The 14,941-nt window shown below is 50.7% G+C and overlaps 1 protein-coding gene across 1 annotated transcript in view; it reads right to left on the bottom strand.

Annotated features, from left to right (window-relative positions):
- Positions 1-1,210: 1,210 nt before the first annotated feature.
- The window catches only part of tbrg4 (transforming growth factor beta regulator 4), a 55,970-nt gene continuing 42,239 nt past the window's right edge, over positions 1,211-14,941 (bottom strand). The window contains exons 10-11 of the mRNA XM_033020293.1: positions 5,065-5,179; positions 1,211-1,483 (exon numbers count right to left, since the gene is read on the bottom strand). Of these exons, the coding sequence (XP_032876184.1) occupies positions 1,382-1,483; positions 5,065-5,179 (217 nt within the window). The 3' untranslated portion in view covers positions 1,211-1,381. The remainder of the gene's footprint in view (positions 1,484-5,064; positions 5,180-14,941) is intronic.

Raw genomic sequence — 14,941 nt, forward strand, 5'->3', positions numbered from 1 at the left:
AGAGAATAAAGACCTAACTTGTTCAACCTTTCTCTGTAACTTAGTTGCTGAAACCCAGGCAACATTCTAGTAAATCTCCTCTGTACTCTCTCTATTTTGTTGACATAAACTATGTTTACATATTTACATATTCTGTTGTGCTGCAGCAAGTAAGAATCTCATTGTCCCATCCGGGACATATGACAATAAAACACTCTTGACTCTTAACTCTTGAAAAGGAATAGATGACATTTCGGGTCGAGACCAAATGCCGATGATGTTGGGTGGTGTGTGTCCAGAACGAGCTGCCGGAGGAGGTAGTTGAGGCAGGGAATATCGCAACGTTTAAGAGACAGTTAGACAGGTACATGGTTAGGGCAGGTTTGGGCCAAACGCAGGCAGGTGGGACGAGTGTAGATGGGACATGTTGATCGGTGCGGGCAAGTTGGGCCGAAGGGCCTGTTCCCACGCCTTGTGACACTCTGTGTAAACCCGGGAAAGAACATCTCTGCACGGTGGCCCAGCGGTAGAGCTGCTGCCTCACAGCGCCAGAGCCCCGAGTTTGATCCTGACAGCGGGCGCTTGTACGTACAGAGTTTGTACGTTCTCCCCGAGACCTGCGTGGGTTTTCTCCGGGTGCTCCAGTCTCCTCCCACACTCCAAAGACGTGCAAGTTTGTAGGTTAATTGGCTTTGGTAAATTGTAAATTAGACAATTGACAATAGACAATAGGTGCAGGAGTAGGCCATTCGGCCCTTTGAGCCAGCACCGCCATTCAATGTGATCATGGCTGATCATCCCCAATCAGTACCCCGTTCCTGCCTTCTCCCCATATCCCCTGACTCCGCTATTTTAAGAGCCCTATCTAGCTCTCTCTTGAAAGCATCCAGAGAACCGGCCTCCACTGAGGCAGAGAATTCCACAGACTCACCACTCTCTGTGAGAAAAAGTGTTTTCTCGTCTCCGTTCTAAATGACTTACTCCTTATTCTTAAACTGTGTGGCCCCTGGTTCTGGACTCCCCCAACATCGGGAACATGTTTCCTGCCTCCAGCGTGTCCAAACCCTTAACAATCTTATATGTTTCAATTGTCCTTAGTGTGTGTGTGTGTGTGTGTGTAGGGTAGTGCTAGCATGCAGGGTGCCCGCTGGTCGGAGCGGACTCGACGGGCCGAAGGGCCTGTTTCCGCGCTGTACCCATAAACTAAACGACACCAAACCCCCCAAACAGAAACCGTTGAACTTGTGCAGTCCTTTACTTTAAAATACGGTATGTACAACGAAAATCACTCCAAGCCCCGACTGTGCGGGTGGATTCCTGCAGGGATTTCAAGCGGGGTTGTGCAGCCTTCACTACCCAGCAGCAAGCAAGGCTCACGGTGGAGAGAGGCAGGCTCGGGGCCTCACTGCACCATTCCCTCGCCTATGGCTTTGCTCATTTTGTCCTTCAGGTACGCAACCTTCTGCCACTCGGACTTCAGTTCAAGCCAATCGTAGTACGGTACCTGCGGAGAGAGAGAGAGGGGAGGGGGAGAGGGAGAGAGGGAGAGAGGGAGGGAGAGAGGGAGAGAGGGAGAGAGGAGAGAGGAGAGAGGGAGAGGGAGAGAGGAGGGGAGAGAGGGAGAGAGGGAGGGAGGGAGCAGAGGGAGAGAGGAGAGAAGAGAGGGGAGAGGGGGGGAGGGAGACGGGGGAGAGGGGACGAGAGGGGGTAGAGGGGGAGAGGGGGGAGGGGGATGAGGGGGAGAGGGGAGAGGGGGGAGAGGGGGGAGAGGGGGAGAGGGGGAGAGGGGGAGAGGGGGAGAGGGGGAGAGGGGGAGAGGGGGAGAGGGGGAGAGGGGGAGAGGGGGGAGAGGGGGAGAGGGGGAGAGGGGAGAGGGGGAGAGGGGGAGAGGGGGAGAGGGGGGAGGGGGAGAGGGGAGAGGGGGAGAGGGGGAGTAGGGGGAGAGGGGAGAGAGGGAGAGGGAGAGGGAGAGGGAGAGGGAGAGGGAGAGGGAGAGGGAGAGGGAGAGAGATTGGAGCGGGCGTTGGATGCAGAACAACAAGCAGAAACATCATTCTTCCAACAGCAACTTATGGGCCTGTCCCACTTACGCGACTCGTTGGAAGACTGCCGGGGACTAGTTTTAATGGAATTCGCCTGGCGACAACCTACGACAGGACCTACGTCAACCAACGGCAGCAAGAATTGTCGCCGAAAGTTCTCAACGTGGTGAAAACCCAGCGGTGACCAGAACAAGGTACGACTCTTTGGGCAACTACTCACCGCCATCCAGGCTTCACCCCCGCGACATGTCGCCTGTACGGTCGTGAGTCGTCTCCTCAGTCGCCCAAAGAGTCGTAGCGTCTTTCTGGTCGCCGCTGGATTTTCAACATGTTGAACATTTTCGGCGACCTGCAACGACGTATGACGGGTGCCGGCAGTCGGTGAAAAAGTTGCGTAAGTGGGACAGGCCCATAAGGAGTTAATTGTTCTATCTGGGACATATAGCAATAAAACATTTTTATCTTGCCAGGTCCAATTTAGTTCAAGGCCAGCAGCAGAATCAATTAAGTCACACCCTGGCCACTCCCACTTCTCCCCTCTCCCATCAGGCAAAATGTACAGAAGTGTGAAAACGCACACCTCCAGATTCAGGGACAGTTTCTTCCCAGCTGTTATCAGGCAGCTCTGCCATGCAGAATAAGTACTTGTGTCTTGTATCTTCCAATTCAATTCAATAATTAGAAACATAGACAATAGGTGCAGGGGTAGGCCATTCGGCCCTTCGAGCCTGCACCGCTATTCAATGTGATCATGGCTGATCATCTAATCACTTGCACCTCCTCCAACCTCATCTATTGCATCCGCTGTTCCAGGTGTCAGCTGCTCTATATCGGTGAGACCAAGCGTAGGCTTGGCGATCGCTTCGCCCAACACCTCCGCTCGGTTCGCAATAACCAACCTGATCTCCCGGTGGCTCAGCACTTCAACTCCCCCTCCCATTCCCAATCTAACCTTTCTGTCCTGGGCCTCCTCCATTGGCAGAGTGAGGCCCACCGCAAATTGGAGGAGCAGCACCTCATATTTTGTTTGGGCATCTTACACCCCAGTGGTATGAACATTGACTTCTAATTTTAGATAGCTTTTTCACACAGAGAGTGGTGAGTCTGTGGAATTCTCTGCCTCAGAGGGTGGTGGAGGCCAGTTCTCTGGATGCGTTCAAGAGAGAGCTAGATAGGGCTCTTAAAGATAGCGGAGTCAGGGGATATGGGGAGAAGGCAGGAACGGGGTACTGATTGTGGATGATCAGCCATGGTCACATTGAATGGCGGTGCTGTCTTGAAGGGCCGAATGGCCTACTCCTGCACCTATTGTCTATTGCCTTTCTCCCTCCTTCCCCTCCATGTCCCAGTTCTCCCACAGCCTACTGTCTCCGCCTCTTCATTTCTTTTTACCGCCCACCCGACATCAGTCTGAAGAAGGGTCTCGACCCGAAACGTCACCTATTCCTTCGCTCCATAGATGCTGCCTCACCCGCTGAGTTTCTCCAGCATTTTTTTGTCTACCTCCGATTTCTCCAGCATCTGCAGTTCTTTCTTAAAAAAAAACCAGTACCCCGTTCCTGCTATCTCCCCATATCCCTGGATTCATGCCGGCAGCGTATCGGTGCCTCTGCGTCAATAGACAATAGACAATAGGTGCAGGAGTAAGCCATTCGGCCCTTCGAGCCTGCACCGCCATTCAATGTGATCATGGCTGATCATCCACAATCAGTATCCCGTTCCTGCCTTTTCCCCGTATCACCTGACTCCGCTATCTTCAAGAGCCCTATCCATCTCTCTCTTGAAAGCATCCAGAGAACCGGCCTCCACCGCCCTCTGAGGCAGAGAATTCCACAGACTCACCACTCTCTGTGAGAAAAAGTGTTTCCTCGTCTCCGTTCTAAATGGCTTACCCCTTATTAACCATATAACCATATAACAATTACAGCACGGAAACAGGCCATCTCGGCCCTACAAGTCCGTGCCAAACAACTTTTTTCCCTTAGTCCCACCTGCCTGCACTCATACCATAACCCTCCATTACCTTCTCATCCATATGCCTATCCAATTAATTTTTAAATTATACCAACGAACCTGCCGCCACCACTTCCACTGGAAGCTCATTCCACACCGCTACCACTCTCTGAGTAAAGAAGTTCCCCCTCATGTTACCCCTAAACTTCTGTCCCTTAATTCTGAAGTCATGTCCTCTTGTTTGAATCTTCCCTATTCTCAAAGGGAAAAGCTTGTCCACATCAACTCTGTCTATCACTCTCATCATTTTAAAGACCTCTATCAAGTCCCCCCTTAACCTTCTGCGCTCCAGAGAATAAAGACCTAACTTATTCAACCTATCTCTGTAACTTAGTTGTTGAAACCCAGGCAACATTCTTAAACCGTGGCCCCCGGTTCTGGACTCCGCCAACATCGGGAACATGTTTCCTGCCTCTAGCGTGTCCAAACCTTACAATCTTTTATGTTTCAATAAGATAGCCTCTCATCCTTCTAAACTCCAGAGTGTACAAGCCCAGCTGCTCCATTCTCTCAGCATATGACAGTCCTGCCATCCCGGGAATTAACCTTGTAAACCACGCTGCACTCCCTCAATAGCAAGAATGTCCTTCCTCAAATAGGGGAACAAAACCGCACACAATACTCCAGGTGTGGTCTCACTAGGGCTCTGTACAACTGCAGAAGGACCTCTTGCTCCTATATTCGATTCCTCTTGTTATAAAGGCCAACATGCCATTCGCTTTCTTCACTGCCTGCTGTACCTGCATGCTTACTTTCATAGACTGATGAACAAGGACCCCCAGATCCCGTTGTACTTCCCCTTTTCCCAACTTGACGCCATTTAGATAGTAATCTGCCTTGCTGTTTTTGCTACCAAAGTGGATAACCTCACATTTATCCGCATTAAACTTCATCTGCCATGCATCTGCCCACTCCCACAACCTGTCCAAGGCACCCTGCATTATCATAGCATCCTCCTCACAGTTCACACTGCCACCCAGCTTTGTGTCATCTGCAAATTTGCTGATGTTACTTAGAGTTGGAGACTTACGTCCACTACCAGGAACCCCGCGGCCTGCAGGTGCCGGCGGGACATGGCGAATCGGCCGAGCAGCTCCCTGCTCCGAGACATGTAATTAGGAAACTCCCTCGTCACCAGTGCCAACCTGCGGATTTAAACGCATGTTCAGACGTTTAGACGGGTGACGAGAAAGACATTTTTTTTTTTTTGTAGTTTGTTTTTTGCACAAAGTCCGCAAGCATTGCCACTTTTCATTTCACTGCACATCTCGTACGTGTATGTGACGAATAAACTTGACTTGACTTGGCACAATGAAAAAAACAAACCTGCGCAGAACATATCACGTGGGCCTCTCTGCACGCGGTTCTAGCAGAGGATCCGTCTTACTCGCACGGAGCGCGATGGAGAAACGAGGAACAGCAGGCGCTGGTTTATACCGAAGAGAAGACACAGAGGGGACAGACCATCGAAGGGATCTACAGGAGTCGCTGCCTCAAAAAGGCAGCTGGCATCATCAGAGACCCACACCACCCTGGCCACGCTCTCATCTCACTCCTGCCATCGGGAGGAAGGTACAGGAGCCTGAACACTGTAACGTCCAGGTTCAGGAACAGCTACTTCCCCACAGCCATCAGGCTATTAAACACAACACCCTCCAAATATGCTCTGAACTACATAGACTTGGGGGCATTGAATTTGTCTTTTTGCACTAGTGTGTATGTGCGCGTGTGTGTGTGCCTGTGTGTGTGTGTGTGTGTGCGTGTGTGCACCTGTGTGTGCGTGCGTATGTGCCTGTGTGTGTATGCGCCTGTGTGTGCGTGCGTGCCTGTGTGTGTGCGTGTGTGTGCCTGTGTGTGTGTGTGTGCGTGTGTGTGCCTATGTGTGTGCGTGCGTGCCTGTGTGTGTGTGCGTGCTTGTGTGCATGTGTCCGTGCGTGTGTGTGTGGGTGCATGCGTGCTTGTGTGCATGTGTGTGTGTGTGTGTGCGCGTGCGCACGTGTGTGCACGTGCTTGCCTGCGTGTGTGCCTGTGTGTGTGTGTGCGTGCGTGCTTGTGTGCATGCGTGCGTGTGTGTGCGTGCGTGTGTGTGTGTGCGTGTTTGTGCGTGCCTGTGCGTGCTTGTGTGCATGTGTGCGTGCGTGTGTGCGTGCGTGTGCGTGCGTGCGTGTGCATGTTTGTGTGTGTGTGTGCATCCATCCAGTCCATCGAAGTTGGTGCTACATTATTGATGGATGGACTGGCCATGTCATCCGCATGTACAACACACGCCTCCCTAAACAAATCCTGTACTCTCAATTGAAGGAAGGTTGGCTAGCCCCCGGTGGGCCAAAGAAAAGCTTCAAGGACAACAGCAAGAACAGTCTGAAGAAATTCCACATCACATCGAGCAACTGGGAGCACATTGCACTGGACAGGCAGGCGCTCCTGGAGGAAATCCGTGCAGGAAGGAGCCGCACGTCACGAAATGGAACCACGCCGTGTGGCAGTGACAAAGCGACAGCACCGTAAGGAGAGAGAGAGAGAAGGGGGCTCGACGTCTACCAACCACCGCCAGTCTCCACTGCCCACGTTGCACCAAGGTGTGTGGATCGTGGATCGGCCTCTACAGACGTCTGCAGACCCACAAGTAGACGACCCTATGCAGAGACGAGTCATACTCGTTTCCAGTGACCACCGATGGTGTGTGTCCATATGTGTGCGTGTGTATGTATATGTGTGTGTGTGTGTCCATATGTGTGCGTGTGTATGTATATGTGTGTGTGTGTGTGTGTGTGTGTGTATATGTGTGTGTCCATATGTGTGCGTGTGTATGTATATGTGTGTGTGTGTGTGTATGTGTGTGTATATGTGTGTGTCCATATGTGTGCGTGTGTATGTATATGTGTGTGTGTGTGTGTATATGTGTGTGTCCATATGTGTGCGTGTGTATGTATATGTGTGTGTGTGTGTGTGTATGTATATGTGCGTGTGTGTGTGTATATGTGTGTGTCATATATATGTGTGTGTAAGTGTGTGTATATATACACACGGACATTTTCTCTCTCGTTTATTATATTGTTTTATAGAGTACTATGTTTATATAGTACTTCTTCAAATAATGTTTTTTCACACAGTAAAGAAGGGTCTCGACCCGAAACGTCACCCATTCCTTCTCTCCAGAGATGCTGGCTGTCCCGCTGAGTTACTCCAGCATTTTGTGTCTATCTAAGGTCTAAAACTAATTGCTTACTGGTAGCAACTGCATATTCCATATGTTTCAGTGATCAAAGCTCACTCTCCATGCTGGGGACAAAGCAACCCCAAAGTGCTAGACATGGAGTGACACAGTGTGGAAACAGGTCCTTCGGCCCAACTCGCCCACACCGGCCAACAATGTCCCAGCTACACTAGTCCCACTCGCCTGCGTTTGGTCCATATCCCTCCAAACTTGCCCTATCCATGTACCTTTCTAACTATTTCTTAAACGTTGGGATAGTCCCAGCCTCGACTACCTCCTCTGGCAGCTTGTTCCATACATCCACCGCCCTTTGTCTGAAAAAGTTACTCCTATTAAATCTTTTCCCCTTCACCTTGAACATCTGTCCTCTGGTCCACGATTCCCCTGCTCTGGGCAAGAGACTCTGTGCATCGACCTGATCTATTCCCCTCATGATCATGTACACCTCTATAGATCACCCCTCATCCTCCTGCGCTCCAAGGAATAGAGACCCAGCCTACTCAACCTCCCCCTGTAGCTCACACCCTCTAGTCCTGGCAACATCCTCGTAAATCTTCTCTGAACCCTTTCAAGCTTGACAATATCTTCCCTATAACATGGTGCCCAGAATGTTTCCTGCCTCTAGCGTGTCCAAACCCTTAATAATCTTAGTTATGGCAACATCCTCATTAATCTTTAGTTTAGTTGAGAGATCCAGTGTGGAAACAGGCCCTTCGGCCCATCGTGTCTGCGCCAACCAGGGGTCACACACACTAGGGAACTATTTACAATTTTTACTGAAGACAATTAAACTACAAACAATAGACAATAGACAACAGGTGCAGGAGTAGGCCATTCGGCCCTTCGAGCCAGCACCGCCATTCAATATGATCATGGCTGATCATCCCCAATCAGTACCCCGTTCCTGCCTTCTCCCCATATCCCCCGACTCCGCTATCTTTAAGAGCCCTATCTAGCTCTCTCTTGAAAGCATCCAGAGAACTGGCCTCCACCGCCCTCTGAGGCAGAGAATTCCACAGACGCACCACTCTCTGTGAGAAAAAGTGTTTCCTTGTCTCTGTTCTATACGGCTTACCCCTTATTCTTAAACTGTGGCCCCTGGTTCTGGACTCCCCCAACATCGGGAATATGTTTCCTGCCTCTAGGGTGACCAAGCCCTTAACAATCTTATATGTTTCAACTATGTCTGCCTCCCAACTTGTATACTCGGTGCTGGAGGAACTCAGCGGTTCAGGCAGCATCTGGTGAGCAAATGGACAATGGTTTTGGGACACAACCCGAAATGTCGCCTGTCCATTCCCTCCACCGATGGTGCCTGGCCTGCTGAGTTCCAGCAGCGCTGTGTATCAGACACAGCCAACATTGTTTGCGGGGGGGGGGGGGGGGGTGACTACATTCTTCTCACTGGCATTTCTAGTAACTGGCTTTTCTAGTAACTGGCTTGGTTTGCAACAGTTACTCTTGTAACTGTAACATTCTTGTAACCTTGCACCAAATGTTATTCCTTTATCATGTATCCCATGCACTGTCGAACGGCTCGATTGCAATCATGTATCATCTTTCCGCTGACTGGAGAGCGCGCAACCAAAGCTTCTCACTGCACACGTGACAATAAACTAAACGGTACAAGCAGCACGTCTCAAAAACCCATGAGATGAACATAAGTGTTGGAGAAACTCAGCACCGAAACCCTTCTTCAGAACGTTGCCTATCTCCTTCGCTCCATAGATGCTGCTGCACCCACTGAGTTTCTCCAGCACTTTTGTATACCTTCGATTTTCCTGCATCTGCTGTTCTTAAACTCCATGAGATGAACATATACACGACTGCATTGCCTGGTGTCAATTTGAGTGCGTTATTCAACATAACAGGCGTTGGTGTTAAATTACTATTTAGATTACTATCTAAATGGCGTCAAGTCAGATTACTATCTAAATGCTATGAGAATGCAGGGTGACTTGGACAGGTTGGGGGAGTGGGCGGATGCATGGCAGATGCAGTTTAATGCGGATGAATGTGAGGTGATCCACATTGGTAGCAAAAACAGGACGGCAGATTACTATCTAAATGGCGTCAAGTTGGGAAAAGGGGAAGTACAACGGGATCTGGGGGTCCTTGTTCATCAGTCTATGAAAGTAAGCATGTAGGTATAGCAGGCAGTGAAGAAAGCGAATGGCATGTTGGCCTTTATAACAAGAGGAATCGAATATAGGAGCAAAGAGGTCCTTCTGCAGTTGTACAGAGCCCTAGTGAGACCACACCTGGAGTATTGTGTGCAGTTTTGGTCCCCTAATTTGAGGAAGGACATTCTTGCTATTGAGGGAGTGCAGCGTAAGTTTACCAGGTTAATTCCCGGGATGGCGGGATTGTCATATGCTGAGAGAATGGAGCGGCTGGGCTTGTACACTCTGGAGTTTAGAAGGATGAGAGGGTATCTCATTGAAACATATAAGACTGTGAAGGCTTTTCCCCCCCAAAGTCGCACAAAAAAAAGAGGCATAAAACGGGAGGTGCCTGCATTAACATGAGATATGTTGTTTGCATTTAAACAGAAGTACACAGTAACTTCAAACCAACCTTCCCAAAAGGAGCATCCTTATGGCACTTAGGCAATTTTTTGGGGGTGACTACATGCGATTGCAACAAAATTTTCAACATGTTGAACTTTTTTAGACGGCAGTGGCAACAATTTTTGCTGTCGTAGGTTGCCGCTAGGTGTCGTAGGTGAATTCCATTAAAACTAGTCCCTGGCAGTGGGACAGGCCGATTACTTATAAAGCGCCTTTTCTTTCAGAGATACAGCGTGGAAACATTGCGTGTAGGAAAGAACTGCAGATGCTGGTTTAAATTGAAGGCGGGCACAAATTGCTGGAGTAACTCAGCGGGACGGGCGGCATCTCTGGAGAGAAGGGATGGGTGACGTTTCGGGAAGGGTCTCGAACGGAAACGTCACCCATTCCTTCTCTCCAGAGATGCTGCCCGTCCCGCTGAGTTACTCCAGCATTTTGTGTCTACCAGCGTGGAAACAGGCCCTTCGGCCCGCCGAGTTCGTGCTCGGTGACCCTTCCCGAAACAATGAATAATGAATGGCAATTTTATTGTCACGTGGCAATTCGCAGAAAGTCTTTGTTTTGCGTTCTCAAAGTATGCAATAGTCGCTACGTAAAGGGAACCGCCTAAATTACAAACTCCCATGCACCTCCCCCACCTCATCATCACACCCTCCCTTCACCATCCTCCGACCACCCCCCTCACCACCTGTCTACAACCCCCCTCCCCCACAAACTCCCCCCCCCCCCCCCATAGTTACTGCGGTTTTGTTCTCGCTGGTACGACCTCTGCCTCCCACGTGCCCTGACACCAACACCCGGCCCCCTCACCACCCCTCATACCACCCCCCTCCCTCCCCTCCCCCCCCCCCCAACAATATTGTCCCTCAACTCGGGACAACACACTGACATCAATAGACAATAGGTGCAGGAGTAGGCCATTCGGCCCTTCGAGCCAGCACCAACATCAACTAACCTACAAACATTGGGATGCGGGAGGAAACTGGAGTACCTGGAGGAAACCCACACGATCCCAGGGAGAACGGGGAAAGTCCACCGCTGCGCCATTGTGCCGCCCATACTCATCAATCAGTTTGAAGAAATAAGAGATTTGTACGGCCGTTTTGTCCTCAATATTTAAGAACAGCGAAAAAATACAGAACTTCCTGCCCACTATAGTTCCCAGCAAAGCAATAGAAGCTGAATACATCATAAAAGGGTAAAAATAATCCTTTAAACTTTCCTTCTCCTGATTCCTGCTGTTTAGTTCATGTCGAACGCCGACACAAAATGCTGGAGTAACTCAGCGGGACAGGCAACATCTCTGGAGAGAAGGAATGGGTGACGTTTCGGGCCAGTTTAGTTCATGTCTTTGGATTATGGGTGTGGAGAGCTTTCGTTCAGTTTAGTTTATTGTCACGTGTACAGTGAAACGTTTTTTTGTTGCATGCTATCCAGTCAGCGGAAAGACAATACGTGATTACAATCGAGCCATTCACAGTGTGCGGATACGTGAATAAGGGAATAACGTTTAGTGCAAGGTAAAGCCAGCAAAGTCCGATTAAAGATAGTCCGAGGGTCACCAAAGAGGTAGATAGGAGCTCGGCACTGCTCTCTGCTGGTGGGAGGATGATTCAGTTCAGTTTAGTTTAGTTTAGAGATACAGCGCGGAAACAGGCCCTTTCAGCCCACCGGGCCCGCACCGACCAGCGATCCCCGCACATTAACACCATCCTACACCCACTAGAGACAATTTTTACATTTACCAAGCCAGTTGACCTACAAACCTGTACGGCAAGTCGGTGGGGGCGCTGCAAGCCGGCGCCCTGTCAGCAGCGTGTCCGTTTTTTTCAACTTCTTTTGTTTTTTTAGTATGTTTTAAAGTATGTTTTTTATGTTTCTTTGTGTGTCTTGTGTGGGGGATGAGGGGGAAACCGTTTCGGTCGCCTCCTCCACGGAGAGGCGACTTTTTCCAGGTGGCCTAACAACGAGGATCGGGCGGCCTTTCCCGGAGACGCGCCCGGGGCTTCAGCGGCGGGCGCAGCGCGGACTCTCGGCGTGGAGCGGGCGAGCAGGGGCTCGCCAGAGGGGAGCGCTCCGTTTCGCTGGCCTGCGGCAGCTGGCAGCCTGAAGCCGCGGTCTGCAGAGCTCCAGCTGGCGCGGGGTCTGCAGCCCGGGATCCCTCGTGGGGGACCCGGGGGAAGAAGAAGCTTCCACCGCCGGTCCGCGGCCAACTTCTACCGCGGACCCGGCATGGACTTACCATCACCCCTGGAGGGGAGCTTCGACCGCCGGCCCTGCGATCTGCGGTGCTTCTGGCTGCGGCGGGGACTTTAAATCTTCGACCGCCGACCTGCGGCCTACACCAGCCTGAAGCCGCGGTCTCCGGTGGGGAAGAGTCGACTCTGGACTGGACTCTGGTCCTGACCACGGGGGGTAAATGGAGGAGGACTGGCCAAATGTTGTGCCTTCCACCACAGTGATGAATGCTGTGGTGGATGTTTGTGTTAAATTTTTATTATGTATTGTGTGTTCTTTCTCACTGTACCGCTGCTGACAAATTCATTTCACTTGCACTTTATGTGCAATGTGACAAATAAACCCGTATTGTATATTGTATTGTCTTTGGGGCGTGGGAGGAAACCGAAGATCCCGGAGAAACGTTCTCCCCGTGACCTGCGTGGGATTTCTCCAAGATCATTCGGTTTCCTCCCACACTCTGACGACATACAGGGTTAGTAGGTTAATTGGTTCACTGTTAATTGTCCCTAGTCAGTGCATGATAGCGTTAGTGTGCTGGTCAATAGACAATAGGTGCAGGAGTAGGCCATTCGGCCCTTCGAGCCAGCACCACCATTCAATGTGATCATGGCTGATCATCCCCAATCAGTACCCCGTTCCTGCCTTCTCCCCATATCCCCTGACTCGGCTATCTTTAAGAGCCCTATCTAGATCTCTCTTGAAAGCATCCAGAGAACCGGCCTCCACCTCCCTCTGAGGCAGAGAATTCCACAGGTTCACCACTCTCTGTGAGAAAAAGTGTTTCCTCGTCTCCGTTCTAAATGGCTTACTCCTTATTCTTAAACTGTGGCCCCTGGTTCTGGACTCCCCCAGCATCGGGCGCATGTTTCCTGCCTCTAGTCTGTCCAAGCCCTTAACAATCCTACATGTTTCAATGAGATCCCCTCTCAGAGTAAACTCCAGAGTGTACAAGTCCAGCTGCTCCATTCTCTCAGCATATGACTTTCTTATCAGTCGGAGATAGCAGTCAAGAAAGCAGACTTTCTTATCAGTCGGGGGGGAGGGGGGGGAAGGATAGTCCTTCACAGTTGTGTCTGGGTTCTTATCTGTTACAATCTTGCATTACAGCTGTTCTTGGTCATTATGTTTAGCAGCCAGGTCCCACAAAGGTTAACAAATTGCCACTTTTACAAGTGCCTTTTACAAGGTCGGTGCGGACTCGGTGGGGCCGAAGGGCCTGATTCCGCGCTGTATCTCTAAATTAAACTCAGCGGGGTAAACTTTTTTCGCAGGGCGGAAATGACTAGAGGGCCGAGCTTCAAGATGAGAGGGGCATGTTCAAAGGCGATGTGCAGGACAGCAAGTATTTCTACACAGAGGGTGGTGGGTGCCTGGAACTCACTTGCCAGGGGTGGTGGTGGAGGCAGATACGACAGTGGCAGTGAAGAGGCTTTCGGATTGGCACATGGGCATAGACAATAGACAATAGGTGCAGGAGGAGGCCATTCGGCCCTTCGCGCCAGCACCATCATTCAATGTGATCATGGCTGATCATCCCCAATCAGTACCCCGTTCCTGCCTTCTCCCCATATCCCCTGACTCCGCTATCTTTAAGAGCCCTATCTAGCTCTCTCTTGGAAGCATCCAGAGAATTGGCCTCCGCCGAGGAGGCCACTGAGACAGAGAATTCCACAGACTCACAACCCTCTGGGTGGAAAAGTTTTTCCTCATCTCCATTCTAAATGGCCAACCCCTAATTCTTAAACCTAGTTCTGGACTCCCCCAACATCGGGAACATGTTTCCTGGGACTATCTGAAGAAGGGTCTCGACCCGAAACCTCACCTATTTCTTCGCTCCGTAGATGCTGCCTCACCCGCTGAGTTTCTCTGGCATTTTTGTCTACCTTCGATTTTTGAAGCATCTGCAGTTCTTTCTTAAACATCCTTGGACTATCCCATCTTTTAAGAAACAGTTGGACAGGTACATGGGTAGGACAGGTTTGGTGGGATATGGACCAAGCGCAGGCAGGTGGGACTAGTGTAGCTGGGACATTGTTGGCCGGTGTGGGCGAGTTGGGCCGAAGGGCCTCTTTCCCCACTGTATCACTCTATGACTCTAGCACTCAAGTATCCAGCATTAGGTCTGCTTTGTCCCCAGCGTGAAGTGTGAGCTGATTTGATCACTGAAACATATGGAATATACAGTAGATACCAGTAAGCAATTAGTTATAGACCTTAGATAGACACAAAATGCTGGAGTAACTCAGCGGGACAGCCAGCATCTCTGGAGAGAAGGAATGGGTGACATTTCGGGTCGGGGCCCTTCTTTACTGTGTGAAGAAACAGACAAGTTGGGCCGAAGGGCCTGTTTCCACGCTGTGTCACTGTGCCTCGAATCTCTGATCTCAACACCTTATTAAATGCCACTGTTTACTGAGTAGCTGGGTACAGATTTAATATTGGAATTCTCTGCCTCAGAGGGCGGTGGAGGCAGGTTCTCTGGATGCTTTCAAGAGAGAGCTAGATAGGGCTCTTAAAAATAGCGGAGTCGGGGGATATGGGGAGAAGGCAGGAACGGGGTACTGATTGGGGATGATCAGCCATGATCACATTGAACTCGAGCTGGCTCGAAGGGCCAAATGGCCTACTCCTGCACCTATTGTCTATTGTCTAACAGTGCCAGAGACCCGGGTTCAATCCTGACTACGGGTGCTGTCTGTACGGAGTTATATATTCTCCCCGTGACCCGCGTGGGTTTTCTGCGGGTGCTCTGGTGTCCTCCCACACTCCAAAGACGTGCCGGCTGATTGGTATATTGCCTCTAGGGTGTAGGACAGGGCGAGCGTACGGGCGATCATTGGTTAGCATGGACTCAACGGGCCAAAGGGCCTGTTTCCATG

The sequence above is a fragment of the Amblyraja radiata genome, chromosome 4, assembly GCF_010909765.2.
Source record: "Amblyraja radiata isolate CabotCenter1 chromosome 4, sAmbRad1.1.pri, whole genome shotgun sequence".
Lineage (NCBI taxonomy): Eukaryota > Metazoa > Chordata > Chondrichthyes > Rajiformes > Rajidae > Amblyraja > Amblyraja radiata.